The sequence below is a fragment of the Hydra vulgaris genome, chromosome 09 (assembly GCF_038396675.1).
Source record: "Hydra vulgaris chromosome 09, alternate assembly HydraT2T_AEP".
NCBI classification, from domain to species: domain Eukaryota; kingdom Metazoa; phylum Cnidaria; class Hydrozoa; order Anthoathecata; family Hydridae; genus Hydra; species Hydra vulgaris.
In genome coordinates this window covers 3,136,227-3,153,583 of record NC_088928.1, presented here as the reverse complement: position 1 = coordinate 3,153,583, position 17,357 = coordinate 3,136,227, and the positions used below count along the sequence as shown (strand labels likewise).

The following is a 17,357-nucleotide window of genomic DNA, read 5'->3' as shown; positions in this document are numbered from 1 at the left end:
AAATTATATAAATCTTTTTTTATAAAAAAACAAAAAAAAATTATAAGAAAATAACTGTTTCTTTCAAAGTTACTATATTAATTTACTTATGTGTATTTACTTGTTTTCATGCGATTTTGCACATAAAGAACCATGACAAACTCTTATACAGTGTTGTATCCATTACTTTAGATTTCGTAATGATTACTTTAGCCATTACTTTTCACTGGAAAAGTAATGATTATTTGTCCATTACTTTCGATATATGATCATTACTTTCTCATTACTCTTCGCTGAAAGATGCATGAAAAAAATTAAAACAATTATAAAAGAATTGAAACAATTATGCATTATAATACATATGATATTCTATCATATATGGTTGTGCCATATAATTAGAATAGGTATTTAATAAAAGTCTGTGTATCCATGGACTGCTTGTGCTTATCACGAAGCTGATATCTGCAGTGCAGATGCATGAAGCAAAATATTGAAACTTATAAATTATAATAATTTGAGGTTTTATAACTCAATCTTCCCATTTTGCTTCAGTAATAAAAGTTTTTCAAACAAATCATCGCTCAGTCTGTTTCTCCGCTTTGTCATGATTAATTATCTGTTGCTAAAAAGTCTTTCAACTGGAGCACTTGATGTTAGTGTGGTGTTGTATTTAAGAAAAACATGCTTGACTGCTTCATGACAGTGGAGATGGCCAAAGTATGGTCTGAATCATGTAGAAAGCCGTCACATGACATTATATTTGGTTTGCTGACTTTAGAGAAAAGGAAATCATCTCCGTTATTTTCAGTTGGAACGTCTTTTGACCATCTTTGTCTTTTAGGGACTCTTTAATTTTTTCTTCAAATTTTGAAATTTTGAATTTTGCATTGTCAATAGATGCATTCAATAGATGCATAGATCTTTCCTTCACGACTATATTTTGTGTCCAGGCCAATTTAAATTTTAGATGTGAAAATGTAGCCAGGAGAAACTCTGGATCATCAAAGTAACCATTAAAGCAAATCTCAATTCCTTGTAGAAGAGCTTATTTTAGTTGTGCCATATATCTGATCTCTGCATTTTGGAACTTTGTTCAAACTGACTGGATTGTTGGAAGTACGTATGCCAACAAGCTTTACCTTTTACTTTTTTAATTAGCTTCACCTTGTAAAATTATAATAGCAGTTGCCACAGTTCAAACAACATAACATATTCCTTCAGAAAAGCTAAATCGTTCTGCAAAAATACTGGAAGTTCTAATGCAGAGCAGACAATGTTCAGTTTTTGTTCGGCTTTAAGAATCTTCTTGGCAGCTTCATAGTACGAATTCCATCTTGTTACACAAAACATTGAATCGGAATTGAAGCAGATCATATGCTAAATCTGCAGCCTTTGTACTTCTACTTAAGTTCCATAGAGCTGTTGCTTTTGCCATTGGTTGATTGTGAATGCTCTTATAAGTTTTATCTGTTAATGCTTTTGCAGCATCAGTGGTTGACACCAGATTTATAGAGTGTGTGCAGCATCTCATGTATGGGGGCAATATAACATCAGTGTCGTTTGTTGAGCTAAGAATTAAATCGGAGGCACTGTAAAAGCATGCAGTAAAAGCATGTCCTCATCGTCGTTCTCTGATTCCAAATCTCCGCTCAAGTTCAAAACTGATTCCCTAGGTACCGGATCCTTGTTCTTCTCACCAACATTGACACTGGATGATACGGAATGCTTTTATCATATTTGATGCATTGTCTGTGCACGTCTTCACAACTTTCTGTTCAACAGCATAATGTGCATGCACTTGATGTATTGCTGATGCAATTACATCAAACGAATGTTTTCCTTTAAATCCCAAACAACCCAAAGCAACAGATTTTCGTTCCAAAGTGACAGGATTAATCCAGTGGCATGTCGTTCCCAGAAAACTTCGGTTATGACTGCTCCAGATATCAGCAGTAGTACAGACATAATCAATACTGCAGAGATGTTCCTTAATTGCGAGACACATCGTGTTATAATCAGACTTAATGTTTTCTGTCAACATAACTCTAGATAGCACAGTTGCAGATTTCCAATTCAGACAACTTCAACAGATGTGCATTCTACAATTAAAGAAAAGCCGTCAATAATTAATACATATTAATTCAAGTCTCACAATATTTTAGTGCAAATTTATAAGTATTTTTAACTGCAAATATTTAAAAAGTTATTAAATTAATAACATTAAATAAAATTAAGTACGCAAAAAATTTCCAAATTTTTAATTTTAATGTTAATAAAAATAATAAAAATAAAAAAAAACACAAGTCACTGACCTTTAAATGCTTTCTGAAATTTGATGACACTGCTACTCTACCAGATATTATAGATACTTTTGACTTTAGGCATAGCTTGCATATTCCAACAATATTTTCTGTTGCTTTAAGCGTAGCAGATAAAATAAATTCAAAACAGGCAAATACGCCCTTTGTATGCCATGACCCATCTTCTTTATCACAATCACTCTATGAAACTGTCATTACCATAATATTTATTTACTAAATATATTTATATACTTTATATAGCTTTAGCTAACACAATGTTAATGTAAACCAAATTGTCTTTGGATCAGGATTGTTAATGATGACATGAGGAATATATTAACCTGAGTTAGGATTCCAAAAATAGTTGACAAAACAAAAGTAATAGGTAATTTAATATCACCATTACTCATTACTTTCCAAAAAAGTTAATGATTACATTTTCCATTACTTGCCACAAACCAAGTAATCTTTACTTTCAGTAATCATTACTTTCAGTAATCATTACTTTCAGTAATCATTACTTTCAGTAATCATTACTTTCAGTAATCATTACTTTCAGTAATCATTACTTTCAGTAATCATTACTTTCAGTAATCATTACTTTCAGTAATCATTACTATACAACACTGCTCTTATATATGCACGTGCATGAAATTATCGAAACTGTGAAGACGTTTATTCTTAAAAAAATATTCCATTTTATTAGTTTAGTGTTGCAAAGAAAGTTACTTTCTATTTATGATAATCAGTATTTATAAAATGTTTTAGTACTAAAATAAAAGGGTCTCCTCTTGTTTCTCGAAAAGCTAATGCCGATATTTGTATCAAATTTTTGTCTATAATCTATGTATTATTTGTTGTAGATGTAGGAATTGTTGCCAAACATCTATTATGTAAGATTTGATGTCTAACATCTATGATGTAGGACTTGATGTCTAACATCTATAATGTAGGATTTGATGTAAAAAAAGTAGTTTAAAACAAGTTTTTACATTCAAAGTTTAAACTAAATAAACAGCACCCATACATAAAGGTATGATAAAAATCTATGTTTTTGAAAAACATTCTGGTCATGCCAGCAAAAAGGTAAGCATTTATTTTTGATTAATTAAAGTTTAAAATAACATTTTAATCATTCGGATATTCTATAATATTTGAATATGTTGATTGCTTTTAAGATGACACTTTCTTTTAAATGTGTGATTGATTGATGATGTGTGAAATGATGTGAAATGATTTTACTTGTTGCCCATTATTATTGTTAATAATTTTATAGTTAATTTATGCTAAAGCAATTTGTTATTTAAAGTAGTATATTATTTGATTCATATTATTTATGTACATTGAATTTAAAAGCAATAAAACAATGAATTTTATGAGTTTGTAAGTTAGTGGATTCAGAGTAAAATCAAATCTAATGCATTAGATTATATATACAAAATATACATAAAAATAGAAAATACACAAAAAGCTGAATTTATTGACTTGAATTTTTTAATATTTTTTGTGCTTAGAAAACAAGGTATTTAACAGAGTTTCAGTTTAAACACAAATAAATTGATTATACCGATATATATATATATATATATATATATATATATATATATATATATATATATATATATATATATATATATATATATATATATATATATCGTCGGGGATCAATTAAAATCCGCGTAACTAGCATTGGATACAACGTATCTGAAAAATGTAGCCATTAATATTGAGCATATAAATTAATAACGTCAATACCGAATGTCTATTGTTGACAAAGAACATGAAAACTCTGAACGCCAAAATAAGCCTAAAATCTGTTGAAATAAAAAAAAATAAAGTTTTAACTTTCTCCTGTAAAACTATCTGTAGTGCTAATAACGCAGTATTATCTAATGCTAGTTGCCGATTGCGGATTTGCATGCAAATTTACACTATTCCCGACGATATAGCTGATAATTAAATTAATATTTTACAAATATAATTATATAATTTAGCTTATAATATAATTAATTGTGCCATATATATTTATGGTCTGTATTATTGTATAACATATAACTTGTCATTATTGTTTTAGATATAAAGGCCCTGTTGACTATCATCGAAAAAACTTGAGGAAAATGACTACAACAAAACCGTTATACTTGCATTTAGCAATCAAAATGATTAATGTGTAGAACACGATATTATTGATTTTTTTGCGTCATTTATGATGCTAAGAAATTAATATTATGATTACAACTTGTGTAAATTATTTTTTATTGAATTTATTATAAATTTTACTGTTATATTTTAACAATTTTTTTAACAAACTCATAAGCTGGCGTGATTTACTTTAGTGTAGTCTATTTCAAGTAGGGTAGAGCAGAGCTTTAAGAAAATGAAAAGGCAAAAAAAATTTTTATTATAAAATATGACAACTAAAGTAACTCTAGACTAGCAAAACTTTTACATTTTGCAAGTGGGTGGAGCAAAGTGGGTGGAGTAAAACTTTTACATTTTGCAAGTGGGTGGAGCAAAGTGGGTGGAGTAAAACTTTTACATTTTGCAAGTGGGTGGGGCAAAACGAGACAGTTTAAAGGCAGCAGTTATTCGCCAATTGCAAGCTTTAAAAATGATGAAAAATAAAGGCTAATATATGAAAAATAAAGGCTAATATATGAAAAATAAAGGCTAATATAAAATATCGTCTAAATATGTTCAGACATTAAGCTCTCAAAAAAGTAACATGCCCATAGAAACTACACGCCCTTATACCCATACACCGCAAAAAAGAAATAACAGCTAAACAAACAAACAAACATTAATTACTTATTCCATAAAATTACATTAATTTTATGGATCACATTAATCACACAAATAATATCCTGAAACTATTTGGCAAGATTTTTGATGAGCTGGCTTATTAGCAATATACCAATGTAGAGCAAACTTAAATATGTATCAGCAGCTTTTCTAGTTTTAAGTTCCTTTTCATCCGCAGCTAAAACTGCATTTCATTCCATTTTGGATGATTGATCCTTCTTAAATCATTTCTTACCTTCTTTGTTTAATTAAACACTATTAATAATTGAAGTCAATTTATAAAAATATGAACTTTAATAAGAAAAATAATATTTTGAATTATAAAAAAAATCATTAAACTGTAAACAACATCACCAAATGGTAGTAATATATTCAGTTATATAAATAGCTTGTTGTCCCGATATGCCCCACAAAAGTTATTTTACTGAAATTAATACGATTCAAAAAGTTCGGTTCCAAATATTTTTTTAAAATCAGATCCTAAAAGAGGATAAAAAATACTCAAAGTCTCAAAAATAAAAACTTTTTATAAATAAAGCTAATTCGCAATAGTTCAAAATAAATCTTTTGTCGTTGTATCGCTTAAGAAAATACGCAAATTTTGTTTTTCGCAAACTTACTGATTCATTTTGGTTCTTTTAATGTATTTTGGTATTTCTAAAATTAAATTTTATTTATAATAATAAAGCACAATAATTTAAAATGCTTTATTAAAAAAGTTTTTTAAAAAACAAAATTTTTTTTAGCTGAGATACAAGACTTTAGGCAAAACTGTCCCGTTATGCCCCACTGTCCCGATATACCCCGCTCTACCCTATTATTTTTCTTTTGTAAGGCAACCTCCTACATATAGAAAGTGTTACAGGTGTCGCCGTTTACGAGCTTAATTAATAATTACTGGTATTATTTATAGTTATTTAATAATAAAAATATTACTAATGGTGTCTAGGCTATTCAGGAATTACACATGTAATTCTCATCATTAATGAGCAGCCGTGGCGCAGTGGTTAGAGTTCTGGGTCAGAACTCAGAACTCGTGGTGCTCTGTGATAAGACCGTAAGGACTTCTGGGAGCACCTAAAATAACTACAAATTTAAAAAAAAAAAAAAATCTTTAATACACTTAACGAAGTTCACCAACAAGAAGCCATGTTAGTGAGCTTTGCACTTTATATGTAAATTGTACCTTATGTTAGCCATTTTTGAATTTATTTCCAAGGCTGTTATGCATGAACATTTTATATATTTTATTTCTATTTTTATACATTGTATAATTTAAAAATTAAGTCACGAACTAAAAGCTAAAGCAAATAGTATAAGGTAAAACCACGGCCTACTTAATAACATGTCTGAAAACTACGGCCTACTTTATAACATGTCTAAAACTACGGCCTACTTAATAACATGTCTGAAAATAAAAGACTGTAAGATGTTTGCAAAGACAAAAATGAATATTTACTGATTAAAGTGAAGAATATTTACTGATTAAACAAAAATGATAAGACAAAAATGAATATTTACTGATTAAAATGAAGAATATTTACTGATTAAAGTAACACAGTAATTAATAAAGTAGCTATATGTGGTAGGTACAGTAGATAAGTAAAGTAGTAAAGTAGTAGTACAGTAGTTCAGTAATTAAAAAATAAATTATTTGGCTTTTAAAAATGTTTTCCTTTCTCACTTTGAATAATATACTACTAGAAAGATTAAATGTATTTTTAAGTAAAATAAAGCTCATAATACATATAAAATCTTCATTTACATTTGTGGATCTTGTATAACTTCTTTAGTACACAAATCATTGAAAGATGATGAAAACATTTTTAAATAAACTTCAGTCTGAAGGTATAGCAGTGGTTTCTTTAAAAATGTAAATTTTATTTCATAACTTCTGAGTCCATAAAACTTTAGTTTGATGGAAACAGTTTTTTTTATCATTGTTTCCATAAAATTTTAGTTTGATGGAAACAGTTTATTTTATTGTTTCCATAAAATTTTAGTTTGAAGGAAACAGTTTTTTTTATCATTGTTTCCATAAAATTTTAGTTTGATGGAAACAGTTTATTTTATTGTTTCCATAAAATTTTAGTTTGATGGAAACAGTTTTTTTTATCATTGTTTCCATAAAATTTTAGTTTGATGGAAACAGTTTTTTTTATCATTGTTTTCATAAAATTTTAGTTTGATGGAAACAGTTTTTTTTATCATTGTTTCCATAAAATTTTAGTTTGATGGAAACAGTTTTTTTGATCATTGTTTACATGAAACTTTAGTTTTTGTTATGGTTAAGTCTTTTTAAAGATTCTTTTCTTTTTGATCCATCTATAGAATTTTTGTTTAAACAAATTATTTAAAAAGATAATAATAACTGAAATATAAATTTACAAACCAGAGCATAAAATTTATTTATTTTATCTTTATATAGTTATAATTATGTTTTTTATATTTATATAGTTAGTATAGAGGTGTTTTTATTGCATTTTGTAGTGTAATTAATTTCATTTTAAAAATGTGTAGCAACAGACGAAAACAAAGTGTTGCTATGGATCAAAATTAATACTGAATCATTTTAAAGAAATATTATGTTGATACAGTTGATACTGAAGCCTTTTTTTTGTAATCCAAGAAAAAATTTAAATCTACAATAATTTTATTATCAAAAAATGATTTAATTAAAACAATAAACAAACTTAAAACAATAATTTTTTCAATTATTGCAACACCACCTTTTTACACCACCTTTTTAATAAAAAACCAGAGTTTTTTATTAAATGAATTTAGTCTATTTAGTTAATTTAATATTAAAATTGGCATCGAATAATGAAAAGCATAAAGTTTTGTGAGAAGCTAATTTAGAAATTCTATTAAAATAGGTTTCACTATAATCAGGGCCGGTCTAAGTCAAAGGCAAACTAGAACCGATAATTAGTGGGAGCCTCTCAGTTGCAGAAAAAAGTTTTTAAAGGTTTAAAAGGAAAGTTACTTTTCATTGCAATTCACAATTTGGTTTTATAGTTATATAAGTTCTTTAAATAATGATAGAATTCTATGAACATTGATTTAAATTGAAAGACAGTTACATTGCATAATGAATTTTATTCAAAGTTACTTTTTCATTGCAATTCCATAAGGGGATTTATAGTTACATAGGTTTTTCACAGCAATTGAAGAGGAGGCTGAATAAGTGCGAATTTCATAACTGCGAATCTGCATAAGTGCGAAGCAGTTGCAAAGACTGGCATAAGTGCGAACAGGCACAAGCGTGAACTGGCATAAGTGCGCCAAAAGAATTTGCAAACATTGGCATAAGTGCGAACTGGCATAAGTGCGAACTGGCATATGTGCGAATCAATTGCAAAAACTGGCATAAGTGCGAAATGGCACAAGCGCGAACTGGCATAAGTGCGCCGAAAGAATTTGCAAACATTGGCATAAGTGCGAATTGGCATAAGTGCGAACTGGCATAAGTGCGAATTGGCATAAGTGCGAACTTGCCAATTCGCCACTTATGTCAATTTGCACTTATGCCAATGTTTGCAAATTCTTTCGGCGCACTTATGCTAATTCGCGCTTGTGCCAGTTCGCACTTATGCCAGTTTTTGCAATTGGTCAATCAAATTTGTAAATCAAATCAAAGTTGTAATTGTGGTTTCAAAAAAAAGTGCAGCAGTTTAATGTTGGTGCAAAGTTAAGGTGGAACTTTTAGAACCTATTGAATTACCAATTTCCAGAACTATGGCTACTAATGTCCCGCAACAAGATAATATTCGGATTAAATTTACAGCAAAAAGAATACTTGAAAAAACTAGAATTAGGCGGCGTTTATTAGGTGCTCCGGTTTTTATAGATGGAAATGCTAACATATTGTTTGTTGATGAAAATGCCATTGAGTTTGTTTTCAAAGGCATTTAACATTTTTAAGAGTTTTTATTATGCTTTTGTCATGATAAAGTGTTTAACAAATGTTACATAGTGTATATATACAAAGTTTAAATTTATTTATTTATCCTTAAAAAGATGCTTAAAAAGATAAAATTTATTTTGCAAATTTATTTTAATTCGTACCTTGATAAATTTATAAAGATTTATGGTGGTAATAATATATTCAAAAAGAAATCAGCAATATATATATACATATATATATATATATATATATATATATATATATATATATATATATATATATATATATATATATATATATATATAAATATATATATATATCTTCTATATAACATATATACATCTATATTTCAATATACTTTTTTTTAATTTAAAAAAAATTTCAATATACTTTTTTTTAATTTCAATATAATTCTTTTTAAAAAAACAAACTAATTCAAATATTATATGCTATTGCATACTAAAGGTGTATACCAAACTCCATATTTTTGAGCAGTTTATTATATATTATGTTCTTGATTGCTTTTTTAATGAAGCATGTATCAATAAGTATTCTGTCAAAATTTCAATTAAGCTTCAGTGGGAAAAGGATTTTTTTGCAAGTTTTTAAAAATAAAACACTGATTTTCTCGGTTTAAACATTTTTGAGGGTAGCATCACTGTCCAGAAGACCCTGACTAAAGTATTTTCCCCTTTTGATTGAAATTTTGTAAAAAATTTTAGTAAAAAATGTTTAATAGATTTATATTACTCTTTTATCCATAGCTACATAAGCTACTGTAATACTACTTGGGCAAGTACTTGCCGTACAGCATCAAAAATATATATATATTAAGCAAAAACAAGCCAGTAGAATTATATGTAATGTGCATAAATACGCCTACTCCAAGCCGTTACTCCGGGAAATAAAAGCTCTTAATGTCTATGAGTTAAACGTGTTCCAAAATTTGTTATTCATGTTTAAATATCAAAATGACATGCTTCCAAAATTCTTTAATAACCGATTTCTAAAAACAAATCATAAATACTTAACGAAATACTCTATCCATAATTCTAATTTACCTAAGTCAACTCTTAAAACATCAGATTACTTAATTTCATATAGAGGGCCTTATCTGTGGAACTTAGTTCTTAATGCAAATATGAAAGGATTGACTTCAATAAATTGTTTTGAAAATATAGTTAAACAGTATTTACTTGAATTAACAGACACAAACATATTTTTGTATTTTTAAATGAAAAAATAAAAAAAATCTTGTAATATTTCTTACTGTATGTATTTATTTAATTTTTGCAACTTGTCGTATTCTTGTTGTAATTATGTATTAACTTGTTTTATATAACAAGTATTTGTAAATTTATATAATGAGAACTCTGTAAAAAATATTTTACGTTTACTATAGGGGCTTGATGACTTCTGTCTTTTACTTGCTCCTGTCGTTATTAATTTTTTTTATTTATTTTTATTTAAATTTTATTGATGAAAATTGTACAACAAGATTGTTGTAAAATGTTTATAAATGACGAAATAAATGTTTCTAATCATAACCAATTTTAACCAATATTCTGCACTATATTTTTAACCTTTATTTTTTTAAGCGACCCCCTGGTTCAATTTAAAATTTTTGTTTTTATTTTTTTTAAATAATTATAGTACAAATATTTTTAAATCATCTTTTTAAATTTCATTGTCTAAAACATATTGTAAAAGATTTGGTAGACAATGGAAAAAAAATGTAGTAATTATTAAAATCTATAAAAGCTATAAATTTTTATAATTACCTTTTATAATATAGTTGACTTATAATGTATATAATTAAAGACTTTAGACCTTTTGATACAAACAGAGCCTGATCTTCCACATGGCACGTAAGGCCCGGGCCTAGGACCCCCACAATTTAGGGGGCCCCCTAATTTTCAGCTTTAATGTTTTTTCAGCCCATCAGAACTTTTCTAACAGTAGAATTTAAAAATATTTATTTCGTAACAGTAGAATTTAAAAATATTTATTTCATTTAAAAAATTTTTAGGTAAAAAAGAACTAAAATGTTTTTAAATATACCTCTATGTTTTACTCAAAATCTCAAAAACCTTATGTTCTGTTGCATTTCGGAATTAAAATTATGAACATATGTTCCACAATAGTCCGAAAAAACATTTAAGTCATATTATCAAGAGCTAATGGCCAAATGTTTACTTAAAAAAGTATAACAGTTATGATTTATAAAGGTCGCCATTTAGCTGAACCAAAAATTTAGAACTTCATAGATGAGCTTGAAAACAGTAAAAATGAAGATTTTGAAGATGATTTGTTGATTTACATCAACAAATCATTTTCAAATGACGAGAACCATTTTACTTATCTTCAAAAAATAACATGAAGTCCCAAAATTATATTTCAAAGGCAGCAATATTATTTTTGTACACCTAGCAACGGCCTTAGCAACCAATATAAAAATTTTTTTGAAAAAAATTATGTTTGTTTAATTTAAATGCACGAATATTTTTAAAAATCAATTAAAAAACTTCTTATAATATATTTTTAAAAAAGTTGACTTTATATATTATATACAATTTTAAAAAATATAATTGATATATTTTTGATATATGATGATATCTTATGTTGGAAAAGTGTGTCAAAAGACCTTTTATTGACAGGTTGTCGTCAAGTGACGGGAATAGTCGGTCAAGTGAGGGGAATAGTTGGTAATTCATGAAGAGCGCGTCAAGGTATATACATTTAGTTTATTTTTCTTGCCTTAGGATATTTAAAATATGAATTTTTATGATATTTTAAGTTTAGGATTTAAATTTTAAGTTGTGATTTAATTTTTTCTTTAACCTCGTTCTATAAATAACTTTTATGTATAAAATAAAACTGAAACGATTTCAAGATGATTTGTTTCGATTTAAGCGGTAAAATCTGTACATTCAGTAAACATATAATTTCTCTTCCGACGCTTATTGGCTTTTAGGATTAAGGTAATCCAAAAAGCCAATAAGCGTAAGCTGTATTTCCGGTTATCTGATAACCTTCTCTAGCCTTATGCTTTTTTCGTTCAACCAGAGAGCGAATATAAATATTACTATTTTAATCTCTATTTTAATCCCTATATATTCTATATTGAGCTATTGAAAATGTTTTCCAAGAAAATATCCGTCTGGATCATCTAAACCTAAAAGAAAAGAAGAAAAATTTGTCCAAGAAAAACCAAAATGCTCCTGATAAAGAAATTGCTCCTCATAAAGAAATTGCTTTTCATGAAGAAATTGCTCTTCATGAAGAAGATGCTCATCATGAAGAAAGAGCTCCTCATGAAGAAAATCCTCCTGTTGAAGAAATTACAGTTGAAAAAGAAATTAGAAGAAGTAATTGCCTTTGGAGATCCCTGTTCAATGAATATTGAATATTTACCTGTAACATTGCAAGATAAGCCTGATAACTTGGATGATCCTGCTCTGTGGCCTCCTATGAATTTAACAATTCGAGAATATTTTGTTCTTAATCCACCAAAGCAAAATGTAGAAATTAAATCTGATTCGGGACGACAAATTGGAGAAAAAGTTAGAATGTGTTCAAAGAACAATTTTTCCGCCTAAAAAAAAATGGTGAAAAGATTCAACGGGAATGGCTCATATATTCTCCAAGTTCAAAATCAGTATTTTGCTATGTCGGCAATCTTTTTGGAAACAGCGATAAAGGTCTTTGCACCACTGGATTCAGGGACCGGAAGAATGTCACATCAAGACTAGCAAGTCATGAAACGTCACTTTTGCATCGTACTAGTGTGTGCCAACTGTCTCAACTTTTCAAAACCGCTGGGCGTATTGACAGCCAAATGGTACAACAAAATCAAAATGAGCGTGCATACTGGAAAGATGTTATAGTGAGTGTTTTTGAAGTATTAAAGTTTATTGCACAGCGAGGTTTGGGTATTTTTGGCGATAATGAAACTTTTGGTTCTGAACAAAATGGCAATTTTTCTAAGAAAGGATCAGCAAGTTTGATCCTTTCTTAGCAGGCCACATCGGTGAACATGATAATAAAGGAAAGGGCTATGTCAACTATCTGTCCTCTCAGACTGTGGCAGGAATCTTAAAAGTAATGTCTTCTAAAGTCCAACAACATATTGTTAAAGTAATTCAGGAGGCAAAGTACTTCGGAATCATCATAGATTCTACACCAGACATAACACACATTGACCAGCTGTGTTTGGTGGTGAGATATGTGAATTTGCAGTCTGTTGCAGTAGAACAATTTCTGACTTTTGTTCCTATCCATAATCACGGTGCAGAACATTTATATGAAATAGTAGCCAAAATATTTCAAGATTTTGAAATAGATGTCCAATATTGTCGTGGACAACCCTATGACAATACAAGTAACATGGCTGGAAGATACTCTGGGTTGCAAGCAAAATTAAAAGCTTCATATCCTCTATCAAAATTTCTTCCCTGTTCTGCTCACTCTCTTAATTTGGTGGGAGTGAATGCAGTGGAGTCGTGTAGAGCTGCAACTGCTTATTTTGGATTTGTGCAAGCATTGCATACATTCTTCTCAGCTTCTCTATGTGGGTGGGAATTATTCACTTCCAACACAAAAAACGTAAAAGGTGGACTAAGTTTAAATTCGCTTTCTGGAACCAGGTGGTCTTGTAATGCAGATGCGGTTCGAGCGTTAAGGAAAGACTTCGATGCCATCACTTTAATTTTGACGCAAATGGTTCATGATGAAACGGAAAAAGACAATACAAGATTTGAAGCAAATTGTTTGCTGAAGAAAATCAAATCTTTCGAAAATGTATGATTAACAATAATCTGACACACATTGCTTCAAAGGATCAATAAGGTCAATAAAATACTGCAGTGATACTCTTGTGACTTTTCAACTATTGTCCCATTATATGATTCACTTATAGAATTTGTTCAGAATGCTAGAGAAAATTTTGAGAAGTTTGAAGTAGAGGCACAAGAAGTGTTTAAAGTAGAAATATCATATACTGCATCTCGCAAGAGGCGGATACCTAAGTCCAAAACTTTAGATGAAAGTCAATCTAAAGATGTTGCTGTGACAAGAAATGGGAGACAATCATTTGTATGTGACACTTTAAATGTTATATGTGATAATTTAAAATGTCATTTGTGTAGAAGGAAAGAAGTCTATTCTGGTTTGGAGACAAGGTTTGGATTTTTGTCTGGCGCAAAAGCTCAACTTCAAACACCAGTGGTTGAAGCTTCAGAAAAGTTTCGGGAGTTGTATGAAAAAGATGTAGATGACGACTTTAAAGACGAGTTTTTTCACTTTACAAATTTTGTACCCAACATCAACAACCCTAATGAAATGCTGCAATTAATAAAGGACAGTGGGATTTTGCACACATTTCCAAACGTGGAAACTACTCTAAGGATTTTTTATCCATTCCCATGTCAAATCGTTCTGGCGAAAGATCATTTTCAACTCTAAAAAGGATTAAGAACAGTTTACGATCTTCAATGTCTAGTAAAGACTATCTGGATTAGCATTAATGTCTATCAAAAGCAAAGTGACAAAAAGTCTAGATTTTGAAGAGATTTTGAATGAATTTATGTATGAAAAATCAAGGAAAAAAATATACAAATTTGGATACATGTAAGTTTTGACTGTCTAAATTCTAAATCCCTCAGGGTTCAATAAATGAGGGCACATTTATTCGTTCACACAATTTTTCAACACGGGGGCCCCCAAATTTTGTTGTGCCTATAGTCCGTGTTGTTCTAGATCGGGCCCTGCATACAAATAAGGTATGTATTAGTAGATAACTTTCAAATGTAATATTTTTATAGATAGTTTTAAAAATAGTTCTCTGTTTGTTGATTATTTAAAAGTAACAGCTTTAGTTTTTGTTTGAGTTATAAGTGTTTAATATCATTACTAATTATCTTATTCCATACATTAGGTCCTCTAATAGTTATTGAAAGCTTGGTGGAACAAATGTTTGGGTTGAACAAAGTTGTTACTTCAATATTTAGTCACGTATTTGTATTGAATTTTATTAAATAATGGTTTGAAGATATTTGGTATTGTGTTGTTATTAGCTTTCTTCATAAAAGTTAGAAGATGAAATATATATTTATTTGGTACAAATTTAATATTTCTCGATTGTTAAACAATGTTCTTGAATGTGAGAGGTGGTTGCTTTTGATAATAATCTAATTGCATGTTTTTATTTGTTAAATAGCATTTTTGCCTTTGTTTTATTGGTGCTGCACCAAGCAATGTTTGCGTAATTAAGGTAGGAATGAATAAATGAGTAATATATGTATTTCAGACATGATTGATCTAAGTATGGTTTTGCTTTATAGAGTAATCCGATATTTTTATAAATTTAATTTTTAATTATGTTTATCTGGTCTTTCCGATTTATGTTTTCATCTAGAATTACTCCTAAAAATTTCATCGAACATTCTCTTTTTACGATGTATTCTACAATAATAAATTTTAGAAGTGCAAGAGGGATTTTCACCATAAATATAGCGGAGGTTTTTTTTGCATAAATATAGCAAAGAGTATAGGGATTTTCACAATGAATATAGCGAAGATCTCAAATAAGAAATTGAATTAATTTAAAAAATTTTGAATTAACCCTTGTTTCTTTTTTTAAGTGAAAATGTTAAAATGCTCTTTTGAGCCTGATCCATTAAAATGCAAAAAAAAAAAAAGAAGAAGAAGGAGGAGGTGGAGGCGTTTCTTGCAACATGAAGAGATGCTATATTAAATTTTATTACTCGTGAGCCGCCAGGAAATTCAAAAACATCGATCTAAGGTGAAGAGGATACACATTTATTTTCCCAATCGTCAACTAGTCGAAATAGGTCCAATAACGGGCTAACCTAAACAAAATTTAGATAAAGATAAATTTGATATCATTTCAAACGTAATTTTATCTACTTTAACATATTTGAAATCCATCAAAAATTCTTTTACGCAAAAAAAACTATGACTTTTTTTGACCTCACTTAGTCGTAAGTTTTCTTAAAAAACAAGATAAAACCCCAAGTGTCTGCTGTTTATAAGTTGGGATGACTCGTTGAAAAATAACACGATTTCTATAAAACTTTGAAAAAATATAGTATAATGTGTGCAAAATATGACAAGTTTAAATATACTATTTATTAACTGTAAAAAATTCTACCAAAGCATATAAAAAATGCACCGAAAATAAAACTATTTTCGACTAATATATTTTGTGTACTTACTAAAATGTAGAGTTGTGCGTTGATGTTATTAATTATTATTATTAAGTTATTATGTTTTAAGTTTGAATTAATGAATATAGGTCAATTAAAAATAGGAAATGTTGAACACGTTTTAAGAAGCGTGATTGCTTTTCAAAGTTTGTGAACCTGTTGATCAAATGGTTAGGTTAGGATAGAAAGGTATCAACACCTTAATTCATTATTCGCAAGTACGCAACGATAAAAACCTTGAAGTAGAACCGAAGGAAAAGAACACAAATACAGCGCATCTGGCATTGTAGATGCAATTATACTAACCCCAAAAGAAAATTGTTGAAACGTCAAACAGAATTAAAATTAAAATGTCCAACAGAATGCCTTAAAACTAAAAGATAACATTTTGTAGTTTGATTTCTTATTTACTTAATTTTGTGCTGGTGTCATTTAGCTACACATTTAATTACATTTATTTATGAAGAAGAATTATTTTTGTGTGCGTGCTGAAAGTTGTTCTGTTCTTTTTTCTTCTTTCAACTGTTTTAATATTGCTACGCTACGACTGCTAATGAAAAAAAAGTGTAGTGGTTAGTGCTTTTGCCTCAGAAACTAGAGATCCACGGTTCTACGCCACCTCTGGGCAAGTTTAATAACATCAGTAAAGAAGGAAGCGTGAACTTCCTTTCAAATACTCTTCTGCGGTGCTCTGATAAGACCGTTAGGAAATCTTGGGGCACCTAAAATAATTAAAAATACTAATATTTTAACTATGTGGTTTTCTAATAAAGACATTCTGTACTTTTCTAAAAAATAAAACATCAGCCAAAACAAAATTTATTTGTAAATTAGACCAATACATTAAGCTGGAGTGCTGCTTCATTTATGGCAATCTAGTATTACCTGATCCAAAACATTGTGATTGCAAAGCCGCAACACAAGTGCATAAAAATACATTCAAACAAAGTATGTTAAAAGTTTGCGAAGAAAGAAATGACATGAGTCAACGTAAAATCTCGTTTGAATCGCCGACATAATTGCGAGCATAAGGGGAAGAGCAAAGATGCAAATAAATAAGAAGTTATCATTTAAACCGCGGCTAAATTGATATAAGAAGAAATTTTGGATCTTAAATCTTCCCACCTTAATACGATTTTGAAG

The 17,357-nt window shown here is 29.0% G+C and overlaps 2 protein-coding genes across 4 annotated transcripts in view; both read left to right on the top strand.

Moving 5' to 3' along the window:
• LOC101239435 (axin interactor, dorsalization-associated protein) overlaps positions 1-4,564 on the top strand; it is a 34,543-nt gene extending 29,979 nt beyond the window's left edge. For all 3 annotated transcript variants that reach the window (XM_065804504.1, XM_065804502.1, XM_065804503.1), the window contains one exon: positions 4,354-4,564. In XM_065804504.1, coding sequence (XP_065660576.1) covers positions 4,354-4,391 — 38 coding nt within the window. In that variant the 3' untranslated portion in view covers positions 4,392-4,564. The remainder of the gene's footprint in view (positions 1-4,353) is intronic.
• A 4,255-nt stretch (positions 4,565-8,819) lies between these two features.
• Positions 8,820-13,006, top strand: LOC136085181 (zinc finger MYM-type protein 5-like). The gene is made up of 4 exons (XM_065806469.1): positions 8,820-8,988; positions 12,117-12,356; positions 12,418-12,551; positions 12,605-13,006. Exons 1-4 carry the CDS (start codon positions 8,820-8,822, stop codon positions 13,004-13,006), a joined length of 945 nt encoding a protein of 314 aa, XP_065662541.1.
• The last annotated feature ends 4,351 nt before the right edge of the window (positions 13,007-17,357 follow it).